The sequence below is a fragment of the Astyanax mexicanus genome, chromosome 1, assembly GCF_023375975.1.
Source record: "Astyanax mexicanus isolate ESR-SI-001 chromosome 1, AstMex3_surface, whole genome shotgun sequence".
Taxonomy (NCBI): Eukaryota; Metazoa; Chordata; class Actinopteri; order Characiformes; family Acestrorhamphidae; genus Astyanax; species Astyanax mexicanus.
In genome coordinates, this window is record NC_064408.1 from 79,455,598 (window position 1) to 79,475,442 (window position 19,845).

The 19,845-nt window shown below is 37.5% G+C and overlaps 2 protein-coding genes across 3 annotated transcripts; both read left to right on the plus strand.

The window, feature by feature from the left end:
- The first annotated feature begins 691 nt into the window (after nt 1-691).
- Nucleotides 692-4,559, plus strand: gtf2h5 (general transcription factor IIH, polypeptide 5). Of its 2 annotated transcripts, none has more exons than XM_022663083.2 (3): nt 692-715; nt 3,971-4,042; nt 4,121-4,559. In XM_022663083.2, exons 2-3 carry the CDS (start codon nt 4,008-4,010, stop codon nt 4,299-4,301), a joined length of 216 nt encoding a protein of 71 aa, XP_022518804.1. In that variant the 5' UTR covers nt 692-715; nt 3,971-4,007; the 3' UTR covers nt 4,302-4,559. The 2 variants fall into 2 exon arrangements, with proteins under 2 accessions (XP_022518804.1, XP_007253963.1); XM_007253901.3 differs by lacking the exon at nt 692-715 and adding an exon at nt 2,179-2,337.
- Nucleotides 4,560-6,681: 2,122 nt separating this feature from the next.
- Nucleotides 6,682-18,907, plus strand: si:dkey-12h9.6 (macoilin). The gene is made up of 11 exons (XM_007253902.4): nt 6,682-6,937; nt 9,745-9,886; nt 11,104-11,230; nt 11,792-11,915; nt 12,035-12,204; nt 12,384-12,831; nt 13,143-13,301; nt 14,443-14,613; nt 14,850-14,976; nt 16,512-16,686; nt 18,297-18,907. Exons 1-11 carry the CDS (start codon nt 6,861-6,863, stop codon nt 18,482-18,484), a joined length of 1,908 nt encoding a protein of 635 aa, XP_007253964.1. The 5' UTR covers nt 6,682-6,860; the 3' UTR covers nt 18,485-18,907.
- The last annotated feature ends 938 nt before the right edge of the window (nt 18,908-19,845 follow it).

A 19,845-nucleotide genomic window follows, 5' to 3' on the forward strand; every position in this document is an offset into this window, starting at 1 on the left:
TTCCAAGCAGTGGCACTGCATGCTTTGCCAGTCGTCTCCAAGCTTCTGACGTTTTTGGTTTAACCAGGTAGTCTGGTATTAAATGTTTGCTACAGACCTTTCATACAGCGAAATGGTAAAGTGGTCCTGACTGATGTTCATTAGCCACTGTTTATTAGATCACTCTGAGCAGGGAAGCTATGAAAGCCTAAAGCTTCCATAAAACTTAGTCGACGCCGGGCAAAAAGGAACACAGCAGTGCTTAAAACGGCTTGAAAACTTCACGCTGGATACTCATTTTGACCTCTCGCTAGTAAAAAATGTACGTTTTGCCTATACAGGCGAATGTAAACAATACAACCGGAAACGTCCGAGCCGTATTATTTGAAGACGGAAATGCGTCAGAGCCGTGAGTGCAAGGAGCCCATTGGCGGCGCAGGCAAAGACGCGGTCCCACAAATAAATAAGCCCAGCGATTCGAAAATACACATTATTAAACACATTATCAGCCACCAATACCAGGTTAAGAGCTGTTATTATTAAAAAATAAAAGCTTAAGTGTAAATGTTTTCCAATTAATAATGGGTATTTTAAGCTGATTTTAAACTCTTGTAATTCTGCAGGTCTCGCCGCTGGGGGGCGCCACAGTAAACAAAACTTTTAATAAAAAAAAAACATTTTCTTTCAGTCAGTGCTGAATCTACACAAATTTCTCTCCTGAAAATCGTTTATATGGGTGAGTAAAGCACTTCAGTTTATTTCCACAATTTTGACTGAAATGGTCGATAATGCAGAGTTTACAGCGCAGCTACAAGCAGAGCAGCTATGGAACTATTTTAACACGCGGAGTGCTTATAACCAAACAGATTATATTTTCTCCTCCTGTTTAACTCAGAATCTTTCAATAAATAGCAGTAATGGAACTGTGGTATAATCGCAATAATACACTCGAGGTTCATGCTATAACGTGTCACATTGGCACTGCTGTGCTGATCTACAGCAGTGCCAATATTGCACGTTATAGCACTCCCTCTTGTGTATTATTGCTTCATTTTAGAGGGCAAAGGAAAATGATGGACCAGTTAGGTTCTCTTTTAAAGCAGAAGTAATAAAGACACACATTCTGAAATTTGCAATAAATATATTTTATACACTTTTATACAATTGTATGAAACAATATTATTATTAAGTGTATCTATAGGTTTCTGTTTTCTAAAATATTACTCAATACACAATATTAGAATAGATATTTTATTGAAATGAAGTTTAATAGATTAGTACTCGCCCCCCCCCCCTCCCCCCTCCCTATCCCTTGCCCAAAAAAATACACAATCACTATACTGTACAGCGGGCAAAACTTTAATTGTTTTTTTACTTTTACCAGACATTAGAGTATTCAGGGGTGACATGAATTTTAATGGGAGCCATGATGCTCCTTTGTAGGAGGGGAAAAACCCTGCCCGTCCTCACTAAAAAAATGATTGGCTGACTCAGACTCTTTGCAGCGAACAGGCCAATCAGAACCCTCTCTGTTTTGCATGCGCTTCATGAATATGCTCCTTCTATTTAACACACGAGACAACTTCCGGGAGATTTGAGAAGTCTTGTTTAGGATCAGTAGCTAAGGTAAGTATAAATAGTGATTAGTGAATTAGGGTAAGTATAATTAGAGATTAAAAGAGTTAGGGTAAATATTAAAGGTAGGTATTTATTTGTCTATTTCAACAGGTTAAGAGGTAGGTATGATAACTGTATTACTGTAAATATTATTGAATTTAATATATCAAGATTATTGCTTTCCCAAAACAATAAATGATTCCCAAAAAAATCACATATCAGCCAAAATAAGCAGATAACAAAAAAGAATTCAAACCAACAACTTGCTGGAAAAAATGGCCACATTATTTCACCACAGTCATGTTTTTGTTTTGTTTTATTTTATTTGACGCCACAGCCACAGCCGTGATTTTTTCCCATACATTGGGTAGCGACATGGGTAATATTATTGATCCTGAAATATCAGTCCAAACATTTATGAGCCATAGCTACACCGCTTCTTCTGTACATACAGCTGTTTAAGTCATGATCACTAAGAGAGAAAAAAATACTTCTGACTCAAAAGAAAGGATTTACACTGTAGAGAGTAAATCTATAGGCCTCTATAGGACTCTGCTCCGCTGCAGCAGGGGCGCTGCTGAGAGACCCGGGGAAGAGCAGCGAGCTGAGAGACTGACCGACTTCTCTTTACAACAACAGAAACAGCGGCTCGGTGTGAAGCGCTGTTCTCCGGTATTAAACTGTGTTTAGTGTGGAGTGTGGAGCCTGTCAGCGGGCCTGGAGATACAGAGGAAAAGACAGGTAGTAGTGGAAGTGATTATGGAGATTAATATAGAACATACAGCTACCAATACCGTTACTAATTACTCATACAGCGGCTAAAGCTAACACTGCTACATAGACAGGTTACTAACGAGCTAGGCCAACAGCTAATTAGCCAAGCTAACTAACTTACTTAACTAACTAACCTTTTTAATTTTGTTACTGATAACTTAGTAGTCAGACACTGTATATTGATTTCTAAGTGCTTGTATTGATTTCCTGAGTACTAAATAAAGAGGTACTTGATTCTCTCAGTACTGAGAGTTGGGGATGTTTATCTAGTGAGTACCAGCACGTAGGTAGTTAGTTAGTTGTGTCTTTGTATTTATTTTAATAATATATTTAATATTTGTGTTGTGTATTATGGGTGGATTCATCTGGCGACCATGATTAAACACCTGAACCTATATCTTATACTGTCTTGTACGTTTGTGCTGACGTTGTGCAGATAAACATTTATAAAATGTAGAATTAAGGACAAAATACACCTGCATTTGCATTGCAGCAAAAACATAACATTAGTCTAACAAATGCAGTATACTTTTTCACTTGTTAAAACCCACCATTAGTTGTCAAATACATTTTTTAAATTTCTGCTTGGTGCCAGTTTTTTAAGCTGCAATTTTTTAAGCATTGCCAATACTGATGATTCTGAACTTCCAATGCATTTGTGTTCTGTTTTGTTTGGGACTTCAGCGTTGGATCAATGTTGGGTGAACATTGGGTTTGGAGTTAATTTTGAAAAGTAAATCAAAGTATATATGGCAACATTGTTTCAACATCGTATGTTCAACCTTTGATAAACCATGTTTAATTTGTATGGTAGAGGAAAATGTTTTTGCCAGGATGAAAAAATTAAGTGTTTTTATTCTCTCTCTCTCTCTCTCTCTCTCTCTCTCTCTCTCTTTCTCTCTCTCTCTCTCTCTCGCTCTCTGAATACATCTCTGAGAAGAACAGTACAAATACAAACAAAAAGCAATTACTACAAACTAGAAAATCCTCTGGTTAACAGAGTGTTAATAATAAACTTACATCACTTTAGTAAAACTGAGTATAAAGAATGTTACCCACGACAACCAGTCAGATAACATCTGATCTCAGAAACACAACATTAAAAGAAATAGAACATGAACATACCCCCAGGTATGGTGAAGAATTGGTGCCAAATTAAAAAGCAGTTACTGCAAATGGAAGTAAAACCACCTTTTCATACCTCCATCCAACCGTTTTTGTAAATTGAATTGTGATGAAATGTGAAATGCTAATTCTACAGACAGTAGGTTGAGGTCATTTTGTGGACTCAACATTTAAATTTCAACGTTTGCACAACCAATTAACATTAAATGTTAAACAAACTTTAACCATATTTCAACCACATTTTAAAATTAAAGGTCAGTTGTGTGCCAGCTGGGCATCTGACCAGTGAAGACACACATGCGTGCACAAACGCACACAAACACACACACACACACACACACACACACACCAGTGAGCACATGTTTCCAAAGTGGTGGGCTGCCCAAGTGCAGCAGGGGGTTAAGGGCCTTAACAGTGGACTGTGCGAAACATCTCCTAAAAGAACTAATCTCTGTTTTCTTCATTCTCCTGGCAGATCAAGTGGTTTAGTGTTTGCTCCGTCATTTTAGAAGATGGTTAATGTACTGAAAGGAGTTCTTGTGGAATGGTAAGTTTTTTCTACTTCTGATAAATGTTCAGTTGTTGTTTGTGACAGATAATTTGAACAATGTCTCTACATATACAGTGACCCGGCCATGAAGCAGTTTCTCCTGTACCTGGATGAGACGTCTGCTTTGGGGAAGAAGTTTATTATTCAGGACTTGGATGACACGCACGTCTTTATTTTGGCTGAAGTTGTGCCGATACTTCAGGAGAAAGTTGGGGAGCTCATGGACCAAAACTCTTTTCCCATCACTCAGAAATAAGCTCTGAAATCTTGACGTGTTCTCCTTGTCTCTTGGCATTCCTGAATCTGAGTGGCACTGGACTAAGAATGTGTTTCCTATGATAAATATCTAAAACAAAAGATTGTCTGCAATGTTTCATTGTTAACTTGTGTTTCACTGTTTTACGAGTATGAATCGTGCATATTATTTCTAAATGTTCCCATTATTGGTCTGTTACCAACTAGTGTTTAAAAATGCTTTGATCCTGCAGTGGAAATAAAGCTGATGAAATCCTAATTTATTTTACTTTGATTTGGCTCCAATGATGTAAATGACCCTCTTCATGTATGATCTTTTTATTACAGGGTGGGGCTGTGAGGTGTTTAATGATGTGATTTAGAACACTGAACAATAAAAACCTAATTTTATTAGAAAAAAAAACTTTTCCATGTGTTTTTCATCAAGAAGATGGTTTAACCTGTTGCACTGAAGATTTAGAAGTCATTAAACAAACTAATAATCTGGCATTAGATCGTAATATTGTACATTTACTGAACTTAAAGCACATTTTGGTTTTGCACTAAAAATTTTCTTGCCAACTAGGTTCTGATTCTTCATAATTTCCATAGAAAACTGGGATGGGTGTTGTCTATCTACTAGCCTAGTCTATTGATGAATTAAGAAGCTGTGCAGAATTCAGCTGGAACTTCCTGTGAAATTCAACTGTTCACAGTTTAACTTTATTAATAATAATTGGTGATCATTGATGAAAGACCAACATTTTGGCCTTTATTTCCATGTATTTACATCTGGATCTGATACTTTATGATTCTGACTATTTTCATGTTTCCTGTCGGTTTACTCTGTGTTTGTGTACATTAGCCCATATTTATTAAACTTCTCTGTGCTAGAACTGATTTAGGATCAGTTAAAGTTTACTAAATCCTATTCATCAGCTAATGAGAGATTATTTTTACTGTGAGATGCCTAATAAAATAGTACCCTGGACTTTTTGCTAGTCAGAGTTACAGGACAACTTTAAAACCTTTTACTAACAGAAACTTTAATTTCATATAGCAGCGATTATTAGTAGTAGCAAGTATTTACAAATAATACTATCGGATCTACAGCTCTATGAATCCAATCTGATTGTCACATTACCAGAAGCCCATATCCATGATGGAATTTCGACTAGTCATAATTTATCATTGACTTGCATGACATTTTACTCTCTCTTGTCTAGAATATTTTTTTTTACTGTTAGAAATTGTCATTTTGCAAAGTTATACTGTAATTCCGACTAGTAAGAAATCCATGTCCACAGATCTGTAAATGAATTCTAGTGCTACTTCAAGATATCTCCAATTTATTTTACTAAAAACGACATTACACACATCTGTAATTTGCAGTTTTACTGGTAACAACTGAGTTAGGACATTTGGAGTATTACTGTTGACATCTTAAATAATAAAGCAAGTGTCATTCAACCTTAACACCTAAGTGCTTTAAAGGACCTGAGTCATTTTGTAAAAGCGCCTGTAAATTGTAAAAAAGAATTGTTGGCATAAAAAACACGCTTTTGTATGGTGTATGAGCCCGTTTAAAATAAGAATTGCAATATTTACTCTATCAGGGTCAAATACAAATTTCGTTCAAAATGTCAATGTCGCTTCATCTTCCTTGGTAACAGAGTGGAATCAATTTTAATAATTGATCCCCTACTGATTTTGTAACTTTATCTCTTTACAAAGACATGAACTGTTTGTCATTGTTATGGTAGGAAGAGGGAAAAAGAAAAAAAAAGTTTTTATTTATTATTTGTATATAATTAGCTAAAATAATGTCTTTGTAAAGGAATAAACCTACAAAATCAACAGGGGATCCAATAATTTTTTCCCACTTATTATTTACAGAGTTTAAACCACATTCTAACACATTAAAATGCATATTTCTTTACTTTTAATGTTTTTGTATATTATCCTTTTGTATAAATTTTATGGACAATTAAAACTGCTATATGTAAACCAGGATAATCTAATATGCAGTTTTGGACAGCCCTTTACATCTTACAACATTTTTTATTAGATATATATTTTAACTGTTGCTAGAAAACATTCAATCTTTTCAAAAATATTGTGTTTTTTATGTGGATGGATTTCATAATTAAATGTGTAATTTATTAGGTGAAGTGTCTTTTTAAGGGGTAAACCTACAAAATTAACCGGGGATCAAATTATAAGTTTCCCCACTGTATTATTTACAGAGTTTATCCCATATTATAGCCCTTTAAAAAATGCCTGAAGTATATTTTCCCGCTATAATTTTAATAATTTTGTCTGGGTGTATGCGAGAGCGCGTGCTCGTGCGCGTTAGTGAAGTTCGCGTCGAGCGCGCGCCTTCGCCATCCTGCGCGGATGAGCGTGCGCGTGTGTATCCGTCCAGATCCAGCAAGTGGACAAAGCAGCGCCTCCTCCTGTTCTTCTTCCTCCTCCTCCTCCTCCTCCTCAGGTTCCTCTACATGAGCCCACCTGTCTCCACAGCGCCATTCTCCCGTCTCCCGAGCTGAAGCCCCGGAGGAGGAGCGGCGGAGCCTGAACGATGAAGAAGCGCTGCGTGGACCTCGGCAAGCTGCGCAAAATGAAGAAGCTGAAACTGAGCGAGAAGCTCTCCGAGAGGTAACTAAAGCCTCAGACTGGGGTTGATGATGATGATGATGGTGGTGGTGGTGGTGCTGATGCTGCTTTTGCTGATGCTGTTGTTGTTATTGTGGTGATGATGGTGATGAAGATGGTGATGGTTGTTGTCATTGTTGTTATTGTTCTCGTTTAGCTCAGTTCTGTGCTTTAAGCAGCTCCATTAAACATGTAGCAAAAAAACAGGTAGATTAGCTAATCAGAGCACAAAAGCATGACCTGGTTTATTAACTATTTAATGGTGACTACAGTAGCTATTTTGTTTATAGATTTATCGATTCCAAATATTGATGGATCAATAATGAAGAGGCCTACCTGACAGTCCCTCACTCATAAAACACACTTGTCTAGCTAACACACACAGATACGCTAGCTTCTGAATACGAACAACGAACCTAGCTCTATATTAGTCTGTTCTTCTTATTATTCTATAATTCACCGGTCCACCTTAAACGGCGCATTGGTTGCACTCTGACGCTTGAAGCGCCTGTTAATGTAAGAGTGGAGAATTTAAGGTGGAATGGTGAATTCGAATAAAAAGACAAGTTCATCTTTGTTGAAGCGTTGTCTTCCGTTGCCAAAGTTGTCTTATTAGCTTATTATTCCTTTAAATATGCTTTTTAGTAGCATTAATAGCATATAGTCCATTATATAACGTCTTTTCCATTGTTATTATTCAGTGAAACGCTAGCTAAATTAGCTAGGTTAGCTGTGTGACTCGAGCAGCGCTTCAGCTTCAGTGTCCACAGACAGAGAGGCTAGGTTAGCTAGTTAGCGCTATCGTTACTGTCTCAGACTAAACAAAGGAACCAAACGAGTTAAACGAGTGACAGGTCGGTGGTTTCTCGCTAATTTAGCTAAGCTAGAGCTATTTTATTTGCTATTGAGGAGCTGTAAATAATAAAACAGGGGCAAGAGAAACAGAAGGGTCCGCTGTGTTTTGTTTTGTTGGCTTTGTGGTCTAGACAGCTGCTCGAATACCTGGAATCATTCACCACTGTGACTGACTGGCTGAAGACCAGCAGTTCATACAGCTAGCTGTAGTCATTTTATACCAGTTAGCTAAGCTGTATTAGAATTGCGCATCAAAACATATAAGCTAGCTGGCTGGCTGAGCATCACGAGTGTTTTCATCGCTCTCGCTCTATAAATAGCATACACGTCAGGTTTCTGCTCGGCTCTGGTGCTGGAGGGGCAGACACTCGTTTCTCAGCACTCTCTCTCCCTCTCTCTTTTCCTTTACTCTCTCCATCTTTCTCTCTCTCTCCCTCACACACACCTGATCCAGCTCATCAGGTAGTTGAGCAGGTCCAGTAGCTATCTGGCTGAGTGTGTTGTGTTCCAGTGGGAAAATGACCCCCAGTGTGTTGGACTCATGCCCTCCTCGCTCTTGGTGCTGATGCAGCTGAGGGAATCAGACGTTGTCATGGTTACCAAACACAAAAGGACACTGAAGGCAGAGCGCAAGAACAAAGGAAATGAAAACAATAGGCCTCTACATTCATTATGATGACGCCTCTAAAGACTCCCATAAGCATCCTGTCTCTGTCGTTTAGGTTTTTCGCACCGACGTTTCTCCCATTTCATCTAGCTCCGTTAAATATGAACAAAGGATGAATCCAGCCTGTGGGCTTTCTGTTTACTTCAGCTCGAGCAAGGATTGATTCCGTGGTTGCCGCCAGCAAAGGAGGCACACGCTCTCTGTTCACTCTCTGCTCTCCATGAGATCTGCTATAAATGTATAACAAGAATAAAATTAAAACTATTTGAATATAAATATTTAAATGCAATAAAATGCTAACTGACTCTACACAGCCATATACTTATTTTTTTTTGTATTTAAACGCCTCAGTAGCTTAAGAATGTCTGCCTTTTTTACCAGTATGCACTTTTATACCTAATATACATATTATATAACATAACATGATGTCAACAATCATCTCCTTTAAATAGTAAATTCAAGTTCCATAAGGGCCCATATTGCTGAGTCAGGTGTTGCACGCACAGCTTGTATCATCTCATAGAAAATCACTTGAAGTAGAATGAAACGCTCTTTGGGAAGCAAGCTGCAAGAAATGAACATTTTAAATCACTGAGCTTGAACATTTTAAATCACTGAGCTGTGTAGAAGTGGGAATAAATTCTCCATTGTGGAAGCTGTATCTGCAGAACATGACAGTACACTTTCTTAGCATGTATTTTTTCTCTATTTCATGTGAAACAGGTATGTGAAATGTGTATGCACACATTGTCAAAAAAAAAAAAAAAGTTGAATCCAGAAGGAATTAACCGACAGTAATGAAACTTGCATGGTAGTTTCACGCTTGGCTGTGCATGTGCCCTTTGAGCACGCTTTCCATTCTGAATGTTCTGTGCTGTTGTGTTGGTAGCAATCTTTGCACATGAAGTATGCCTCAGAGAAGAGATCAAAACAATTATGAAGGATTAGAACAGGGCACCATTAGGAAATTCTACAACTCCATGCCGAGAAATCTGGCATGTTGCATTTGCAACCTCAACCTGTGCTGAGGGACACTACTTCTGTATGTCTTGCTCAATAAATATTGCTCATATCAGTCTGCATTTTGTATCATTCCTGGTAACATTTATCTTCATTCTGAATTGCGCAAATACAACTCTTAAGTAGAGCAAATATGTTTTTTCGAAAGTGAGTGTATCATCAAAAGAAGTAATATTGTGTGCAATATTGAATATTAAATGCAATGCTGTGCCAGCTCTTTTGTTTCTTACCATTTAAGGTTGTTTTTGTATTTCCTCTGTCTTTTCAGTGCATATTCTTTCCTGAAGTTCATGATAGTCTGGATCCTGGTCCTCTTAGCTGATTTTATTCTTGAGTTCAGGCTGGAATATTTGTGGCCTTGTTGGCTCTTCCTTGGAACCGTCTATACCACTTTTCACTGTCATGGGCTGGTAGGTAATTTTATATCTTGAAAACAAACACAGTGCAATATCAATGATGATAATAAGCAATTAACTTTTCAGTTTGCAACAAGTGTGTTTACCCTAATCAGCCATAACCTTAGCACCTCTGACAAGTTAAGTGAAAAAACCTTGTTTGTCTAATGGATGGGTATTTTAGGCACCAACTAAACTCAGTTCTTAAAGGACTAGCAGTAAAGCAGTGACAGGGTCTTAGATATTTAAGGCTTATTTATGTGATGCTAGAGGACTTCCCCCTCAACATACAGAACTTAAAGGATCTGCTTTTATTGTTACTATTGGTGCCAAATACTTGTGTCCATATCTCAATATTGGGCAGGTGTTGCTAATGTTATGGCTCATTGGTGTGTAAAGTACACACTTACCATTGCCATTTATACAAAATATAGAACTAAAAGGTCTTTGATGTTGCTGATGTTGCTCTGTTAATGCATTGCGGTGTTGCCTTCTAAAGTGTGAACTGCTATTTGATTTGATTTTTATCTGTGCTTTACTAGCTTATATCTTATAAATACTGTTCTATTGTGATGTAAGTAATATAATTTAGAGCTTCCATGATGACATTGGAGTAAAAAAGCAACAGGTACATTTTCTTGACAGTTAATCAGGAGGCATTATTTGGCATTTTGCAAGAATGTACAGATAAATTATCTTTTAATTCTCTGCGTTACAGTAAAAAGGACAACACTTGTTATTCTGCATTTGAATACATAATACATATCTTTTGTTTCATGATTTAAAATGGGATGTTATTAAATCTCCCTTAGATGTAATGTGCACAGATGTACCTTTTTTATAAAGTGTTTTTTTTGTCGCTATCCAATGAAAAACAAATATCTCCATTTTTGTAAATTTTTTAGTTTACTACATCATTTGAACAGACAAAAACGTCTCTTGCACTGTGCCAAAATTTCTTGATGAACAGACCAATAGAAATACTTTAAAATGACCTGAAATAAACTCGTTGTACATTGACGTCTATTAAAAGTCTAGAAGTTTTTCTCTCTCCTGTGATGTTGCTGGTTTTGAGATACTTGTTTTTCATTGGACACCAATGTTTTACACTGTAATATATTACTTTAACATCGTAAAATCAAAAACATGAAGTTAATATTTACCACACAGCAGTATATTCAACTCAATGCTTCATCAGCTGATGGTTCTTTGTTTTTTTCTTTCATTTCTAGGCGATCTGTGTCGTGTTTGTGTGTGCAGCTTTTACGCTGGACATTTTCTGCTTAATTTTTGTACCCCTACACTGGCTATTTTTTGCAGCCAGCACATATGTCTTACTCAACTACATATGGCACACAGGTAAGCAGAGAAATATTGCACACATTTATATGTTATTTTTAACGCCTCACATAAAATAAAACACACAAACAAAACATTATTTTTTGAACACATCATAATTTTATATAATGTAAGTTCATGATGGACAAATGCTAAAAAAATGCTAAAAAATTACATGGAATCATTTGTCTTTACATTAACTTACATTGAAATTTACAAACATCTGACCATCACCTGTATATTTGCTCAGTAGTAAATTGTGCAAATGATGAACTGGAGACTTTAAATGTTTCTGTAATAATGAGAGGTGGACTGGAAAATAGATAGATGATAGATTAGACATTAATGTATGATAAATAGAAAACATATGGATATATGGAAGGGATGAATGGATTTGAATCAAGTATACATGGGTGATTAAATAAAAAATTTAAGGATGCATGGATTATGGTTATTTTAACGATAGATTGATGGATGGATATTATGGGGATGGGTGGATATTTGGAGAACAGATGTGCTTGAAAAAAAATGGGATCACTTTAATCATTATTCCTCTTGTCTTTTCTTTCTCTTATTTCTCAGAAAAAGGCATCTGCATGTCCACAGTAACCTTATGGATTCTCCTTGTATATACTGAAGCCTCTTTAAGACTGAGAGACCTTAAGAATCCATATGCCAACCTGTCTCACCTTTTTGCTGCACATTGGTAGGTTGTTATGAATTTTGATTTTCTATCCTGACTTGGATATCCATTAGACTTCCTGTCCAGAGCACACTTGTAAATGAATGGATTTACATACAGATTTGATGTTCCCTTTTCCCCAGCATTGGGTATCCACTGGTATACATGGGATTTGATGCAACGTGCTACTTCTCCAGCATCTTCAAACTTCGCACTCAAAAAACGATACAGAGTGACAGTGACTTGCACATGCATCTCCTTCAACAGTCCCTACCTCCATACACACAACTCTACCCGAAGCTGGGGGTGGAAGGCAAGGATAGCTCTTCCTTTTCTCCCACTGTGCTTAGCCTGTAGAAAGCTAAGTGTATACATTAAGACTAGGAATATACTGAATTTGTTATGTTCTGAATGTACCTGAATGTCTTAATTTGTAATTTTAACTGATATTTAACTCCACATGCTGTTCTAAAAAAAATCTTTCTTCTGTAGAATCCAAGTGGAGAACCAAACCAGCACCAATGCAATACCAGTGTCAAAATGATGCCATCATATCAGAGGACAACAAGCAGGACCTGGAGGATTGCTTCCAGCTCCACAGACTTCAGGGCAGGACTGAAAAAGACTCTGGGGACACAAAGATAAGAGACCCCAACCCTCAGCCTCCAGGGCTTAAGCCACATGGAGCTGAAGTGCGCTTAGCTTCAACGTCTCTGCCTGATGTCCCTGAAAACCTACCTCAGGAGGACCTCAGTGGTAAAGCCCAGAAAGCCTCCAAGGGCTCCCAGGCTAAAGTGCAGAAGAGCTCTGTGAGCATCAACACCAGCAAAGGGGAGAAGAAACAAAAACTTCCCAAAGCCATCAGCTCCAGCACAGAAGCAGCAGAAAAGACCTCAAATATCCAGAGTCTTCAGAATCCTCATGCTGAACAAATATCCAAGTAATATATATGTATTTAATAAACATATATAATTATATATATATATATATATATATATATATATATATATATATATATGTGTGTGTGTGTGTGTTCAAATAAAGATTGATCATTTTTTCCATTTGTATAATGTGAAAATTGAAAGTAGAAGTTTGTTTTGGATAAAATAAGTATTTTAATTTCTATAATATATAATTGTATGACTAATTTAATTTTAAACAACTATAATAAGTCTGCCAATACAAACCACCATGTTCAGATGTATGTTTATCTTTTTATTCCTAATGTCTTCTCTGTTTTATCTGGTGTAGGCTGGAGCAAGAAATGAGAAAGTTGAAGATGGAGCTGCAGACAAGCCGGCAGACTGAGCAGGAGCTGCGCAGTCACATCTGTAACCTCACTAACAGTGAGAACAGCCTGCGGCCCGAGGTCTCGCTGCTCAGACACGCAAACGAGCTGCTACAGAACAAGTGAGATCTTTTGCGAGTGTTGCCATGATTTCCTCAGAGCTTGTTCAGTGAAGCTGAGCTTAACTAATCAGAGGGGCGCATGTACAACAATTATCCCTTACAAATCACAAATAACAGCGTGCTGCAGTGCAATGTGCACCATTTCACACTTGCTGCTGACTGAAACAAACGGAAATCTGCTCAAATTCTGTGGAAAGAGCAGACTGTGAAATTGTAGTTCATACAACATCAGTCGTTCTGGTAGAAGTTCGGATATTTTATAATGAGATTTAATAGCTTTATTATTGTGTGTTTTGCAAAATGCATCCTTTATAGTTGACACTAAAATAAGTTTGTAGTTCAGACTAAAAGCTGTTAATGAAGAATGAAAAAAGCAGTATAAATATAATGCATTGCATAATATACAGCGTAATTAACCTCTTTTAATGCCAGCATTTTCATCAATATTCTGCCTGATAATACAGGCCTAAATCTTGAGGATATCTATTCAAGCATTACATAAAACGATTTCATATTTGATAGGAAACATTACTGAAAGTCTGAATTGTATTTTTTTTAAATATTTAAAAACATTTAATTAAATCTGCAACTGTAGATAATAAAAATATACTGAATAAAAAATAAAGTGGATAAAACTCCCAAAAATGGCGCTTTTCTAAGATTTGTTTTAAAATTAGTATTTTTGTGAAGACAAATCAAACATTTAATGTCCTCCAAAACTTTTTTTTTTTTTACGGTTGTCTATTTGTTATGTATATTTTCAAACACTTTTTAAACAAGTTATTAGGTGGAGTAGAGAGTGGACAGGCAGCTTTTCCAAGTGTCCTATAGGAGAGTCTCCAAAGCCCTCAAAGTTTTCAGAATGTAAATAGCTTATTTCTCTGCAGAGAAAAAGGGTTTTCTATCACCTAAACATGTAGCCCATATATGGACCAATGCCTGTTAAGGGGTTAATCTTAGAAAAGCAAAACAAAACAACAGTAATATCCTTCCTCTTGTAAGGGTTCACAAAAGAGAGAATAGGAAAATGCCCACTGGGCACAAACATCTATTTTCAGATCTTTACTTTTCTCATAGTTTGGTTAATCTTCTCATGAAGTCTTCTGCTGTGCCTCCTAATCTCTTGCTCCTTCCTTTCCAGGCTTCAGTATCTGACAAAATCCAGGCAGAAGGACAAACAGAGCTGTGCCATGCTGGAGAAGAGAACTAGAGCAGAAACAGAGAGCAGAGCCGTGGTGGAAAAACAGCTTGCTGAGGTTCGCTCTCAGAAATTTGACGAGGCGGCCTTTTTGCTCCGCAGTGCATCGAACAGGTGTGAAACAAAATCACAAATGCATCCAAACAGAAATTGTTTTTTTGGTTTCTCACTGCTGCTTGCTCAATTGCTCGTCCATGATTACTTTCCCTTGCCTTTCCATTTTGCAGTAGATCTATGCTGAATGCTCTCTGGAAGCCACAGCATGGCCATTTCAGTTCTGAACAAGCAGCTCATGAGGCTTTTTTTTGCTGTCAGTTGAAACTGCTGTATTTTCTCCCCTCATCCACTAGGCAGGAACACACTGAAACGCAGCTGTTAAGGAAAAAAGCTAGAGATCTAGACACAGAGTACAAACAACTACAGCTGGACTATCAAGGGAAAGAGAATCGAGTTCTAGCGCTAGAAAAAGAAATGGAGGTAAAAAAAATTGTGATTCACAAATACTGTGAACATCACATCTGAGTAGTTGTAATGTTTTGTGTGTTCCCATCCGTTGTGTATGACATCTGTGAATATTGACGGCTTGTCTTTGGATTTATTTTGCGCCTGTTTTCGCTTTTGTGTTTGAAGTAAGAGCTTTTGAAGCTTTGGTTACATCCGTGATATCTGTTCTGTAGTTCTTGTTTTTTCATTTTATGTTTCTTGTTGCATTCATTATACTTGTGTGTGTGGCATGCTTTTCGACAACATTGGCACGAGATGGAACATACTTTCCCTGCGGCTGTTTTAGTCCACAAAAACATATTTTTGGTTTGTGAAGTGACTCAGAATGAGAATTGAAAAGAGCTGTTATAGGGCTGGGACCACGTATTGTAATATTCATGATTATCAATAAATAGCGTTCTGAAATCTAAGCCTATTGCTCTCATGTAAAAGGCAGTATTAGAGTTAATATGTACATTACATTTGTAGAGCATCAGGTGTTTTTTCCTTTGGTTTCAAACCTCTGCTGCCTAAAGGTTTTTGTCTCCATTTTTGTTGATTTGTAGTTTACTGCATACTTTAAACAGACAAACCTTACACTGTGCCAAAATTTCTTGATGAACGGACCAATAGAAATTCTTCAAAATGACATAAAATAAACTCTTTTTATATTGACTGAAAAACTTTACATAGAGTGGTCTTGGTCTGCAGAATCGTTTTCTAAAAGAGGTCACTGGTCATCCTGCCAGGTTGTTATTGTTGTCATTATTTGTTTATTTTTTTGTGCTTAACGTTTATTGCTTTTTAAATTTTTACATTTCATATCTGACACTATTTTACACTGCTACACTGACCCTAAAGCAAAACACTAATAAAATCAGACATAGAAATTAGTGGAAAAACATGTTTTTGGGTCACTGAAGGAGTGTAAATGATGACACCTGGCGATGTATCCTGCATCACTGTGTACGCTAGCTGCCTTTCCTACACAATTCTGCCCACAATTGACTGTTTTTAAAGTAGTCTAACTTGGATAGATGATGTATAAATTGTAAAATTGTCATTTATTTCTTTTGTATTTGACTCATTTTAGCAAAATGGGAAAATTACAGTATTTTGCATCATTTTGAACATGTCTTAACAAATATTCAGGATTAGTTACCAGGCAGATAATATTATGATGCATCTGTTTAAAGCACAATTTGAGTTGGGTTAGCTTTTCCAAGAGAGGTTCTGTGATGTAATTAGTACTGTAAAAAGCAACTGTGGTGTTTCAATATATAATCACTACTAATAACTCAGATTGCAGCAAATTACTGAACATCCAGTCCACAGTTATTACTGACATACTGTAAAAACTGCACACACATTTATAATGTATTAAAATCCCTCCACTATTATTATGATGATGAGTGAATTTTCAGATATCAGTTCAATTACAGTGCCTCCCAATGTGAAATGTATCCAGCTCAAACAGGGCTTTAGATTGGCGTGTGTCTGATCAACACTGTCTTCCTGCTTCTCCACAGAGTCTTCAGAAGCACAGATGCACGGAGCAGGAAGCTGACGCTATGCTCTCAGCGCTTTCTTCCCTGCAGGACAAAGCTCAGCATTTAGAATACAACCTGAGCGCAGAAACTCGCCTCAAACTGGACCTGTTCTCTGCACTGGGAGACGCCCGGAGACAGCTGGAGCTCGCTCAAGGTTAGATTATCCAAAACCATTTATTTAATGGTTAACAGTGCAACATGCTCTTCAGATTCAAATTCAGAAGTGTGACGTTTTCTAGACATGGAATAAACTTAGTCTTGGGCTGCACAGAATATTTATCCCAATTTCTCCCTAATTTACACGGCTAAGTACCCAAACCACTCATAAAGACTTCCCCTATCACAAGTAATGCCCCAACACCAGGAAGGTGAAGACTAACACATGCCTTCTCCGATACATGTGAAGTCAGAGCCACCGATGCAGCATTGCTGAGAAGCATCACAGCGCGCTCGGAGGAAAGTGCAGCGACTCGGTTCCAATACATTAGCTCACAGAAGCCCTGTGCTGCAGACATTACCCTAGGAGTGAAGATAAAAAAGAAAGCCATCTACCCACTCAGAGAGAGCAAGGCCAATTGTGCTCTCTCAGGATTCCATCAGCTAAAAGCAGCTGTCTGGAAAACTGTCATACATTTTGTATAGTGTTATTGTATATTGTATATTCATTTTAAATGACACATTCATTTAAACTATTTAACTGTAACTACATCAGAACTACATTACATTTTTTTGCTACATTCACAAACATAGTTTTGTACAAACTGGTGGCCCTTAGCCATCAACTCTTCATTGACCCACCCAAAAAGATTAAGACTAGAAGATTAAGAAGTTTTGCATTAGAGAAATGCTGTAGCTACACGTATTCACCTTGAAATATCACACAGTGGCCACCCACCATAATCACCAGAATGATAAAGCATATGGACAAATCCAAGGCAATAAAGCAGCGGATGTAAGGGAGACCCCAGCCACCCCAGTTTCTGAGGAAACCCATCGCTAATGACTATAGGTGAGAGTAGGAACAAAGATAGACCAGTAGATCGAGAACTTTGCTTTTTGGCTTAGCTCCCTTTTCATCACAACAGTGCGGTAAAGCGAACACAATCGCGCCCCTGCTGAGCCGATTTTCCTGCCAATCTCACGCTCCAACCTTCCCTCACTCGTGAACAAGACCCCAAAATACCTTCACTTGGAATAAGCGCTCATCCCCCACCTGGAGTAGACAATCCATCAGTTTCAAAATGCAGCCATGACACTCCTGCCACACAGTTTTTGTGTTGATGATAATCCCAAAGCAGGTCTGGAAATCTGCAGTTATTGAATCAGTACAGCGTGATTTTCATATAGTATTCTAAGTTGCTGTCGTTTACCAATTATCAGAAACATTACTCACAGCTGATCCCAGTGGAATATCTAGGAACTAACTTGTTGCAGTAATGGCCTCCTGTTCCAGGAGTACACTGGAATTCAGGGAGCTCTATAGAACCACCCATTCTTTCATTAGTTTGTAAACAAGGACAGACTACATGGCTAGGTTGTAGATTTTATAGACCTGTGTCAATGCGACTGAATAAAAAAAACACCTGAATTCAATGATTAAAATGTGTCAATACTTTTGTCTATATACTATAACATATAAATATATATTTACATTAGTGATTATTGCTTCTGTGTGCAAAGCACAGTATCGTATTGTTCAGGGTTTGTGTAATGAAACGTTATAAAATACAGTATAAACATTATCACTTCTTTATTCCTCTGCAGTGAAACTGGTGAAGCAGGAACAGGAGATTAAGGAGATGAAGCAGAAGATCGCTGAGGTGATGGCAGTTGCTCCAGGTATGTCCTACGTAGCTCCACGCCCAGCCGTGCCACAGTACCTCAAGTTCCTGAACACGGAGCGCTATGTCCTGAACCCCCGGGGGCTCATGTACCAGTGTCTTAAGAAATAGACACTCTGACGCCAGACGAAACGGAGGCCTTTTGTTTTTTAAGCTGTTTTTGATCAGCTGGTTCTTACAGTCCAAACGGAGGGCATCTTGATTGTCGGTCAGGCAGCGCGCCTGGGCTTTCCTGACGGTGCCAGCAACCTCCTGTGCACTTAGAGCTGTGTAAAGTTTACAACTCTGAGACCGTGGGGAGCTTCAGATGACCTTTCTTGGAGCTCGTGCTTCTTGAGGACACAAAGCTGATTGTACAACTGATTTGTGGTGCTACAGAAGAACAGACGAAAGCAACGCTGACCTTTTTTAAGCGTTTAACACACCTCTCTTCGGTACCTCTAGACAAGGTGCCATTCAGACAATGTCTCGTCAGTCTGCAGCGATTTCAACACAGGCTTTGTGGGTCCAACTGCAGTCCTGGAAGGTGATTTTGGTGATTTGTCCTGTTGAAACACCTGAATCAACTTAGTAAATGACCAAGCAGTGCTGTTCAAAAGTCACACCACCCTTTATTTATTTAATATTTAGTCACATGTTCTGAGCATTATGTGAGGATATTAAAACTAAGACAATCTACTCGCATGAGAATAATCTAAAAGAAAATATATATAAAAAATTGAAGCTTTCAAAACCAGATGCAAAACCTGATTAAAAGATACAGAGAAATTGAGTCTCTATATAGTTTAAAAATGTCAGTTTTAAAAATGATCAATTCAGTATCATTGAATATTTTTGGGAAGTCTTCTATGGTTTGAAGTAACCGAACTGAACTGAAATTCCTTGCAGATTTGTGTGCAACACTGAAAGAGGATCTCCTGAAAGTAATATATGTAATATAGGTAACGAATAAATGCTCTAAATGTGGAAACACTGATTCTATATTTAATGTTTTATGATTTTGTGTGATGTTTCTGTTTAAATTTGCTTTCTGATATTTTCCTTTAATTTCCACGTTAAATATACAAAGGGTGGTCTCTGACTTTTTTTGTTTTAAAACATACCATTCATATCATCCATATTTATGGAAGTAAATCTGAAAACAAGCCTTTTAATATATCAATTAGCAGTTGAACACAGTGATATTTAAGAAGTGAAATTAATTTTATAGGATTTACAAAAGGTGTGCAATAATTCTTTGAACAAAATATCAATATTTAGTAGATCCTTCTTTTGCAGAATAACAGCCTTTAAACGCTTCCTATAGCTTCCAATGAGAGTCTGGCTTCTGGTTGAGATTTGTCAGGTTTTATAGTTTCTGATCATGAACAGCCCGCTTTAAATTTTCAGTAATATTCAGGTCTGGGGACTGAGATTATCATTCCAGAATGTTGTTTTTGTTCCTCTGCATGAATGCTTTAGTAGATTTTGAG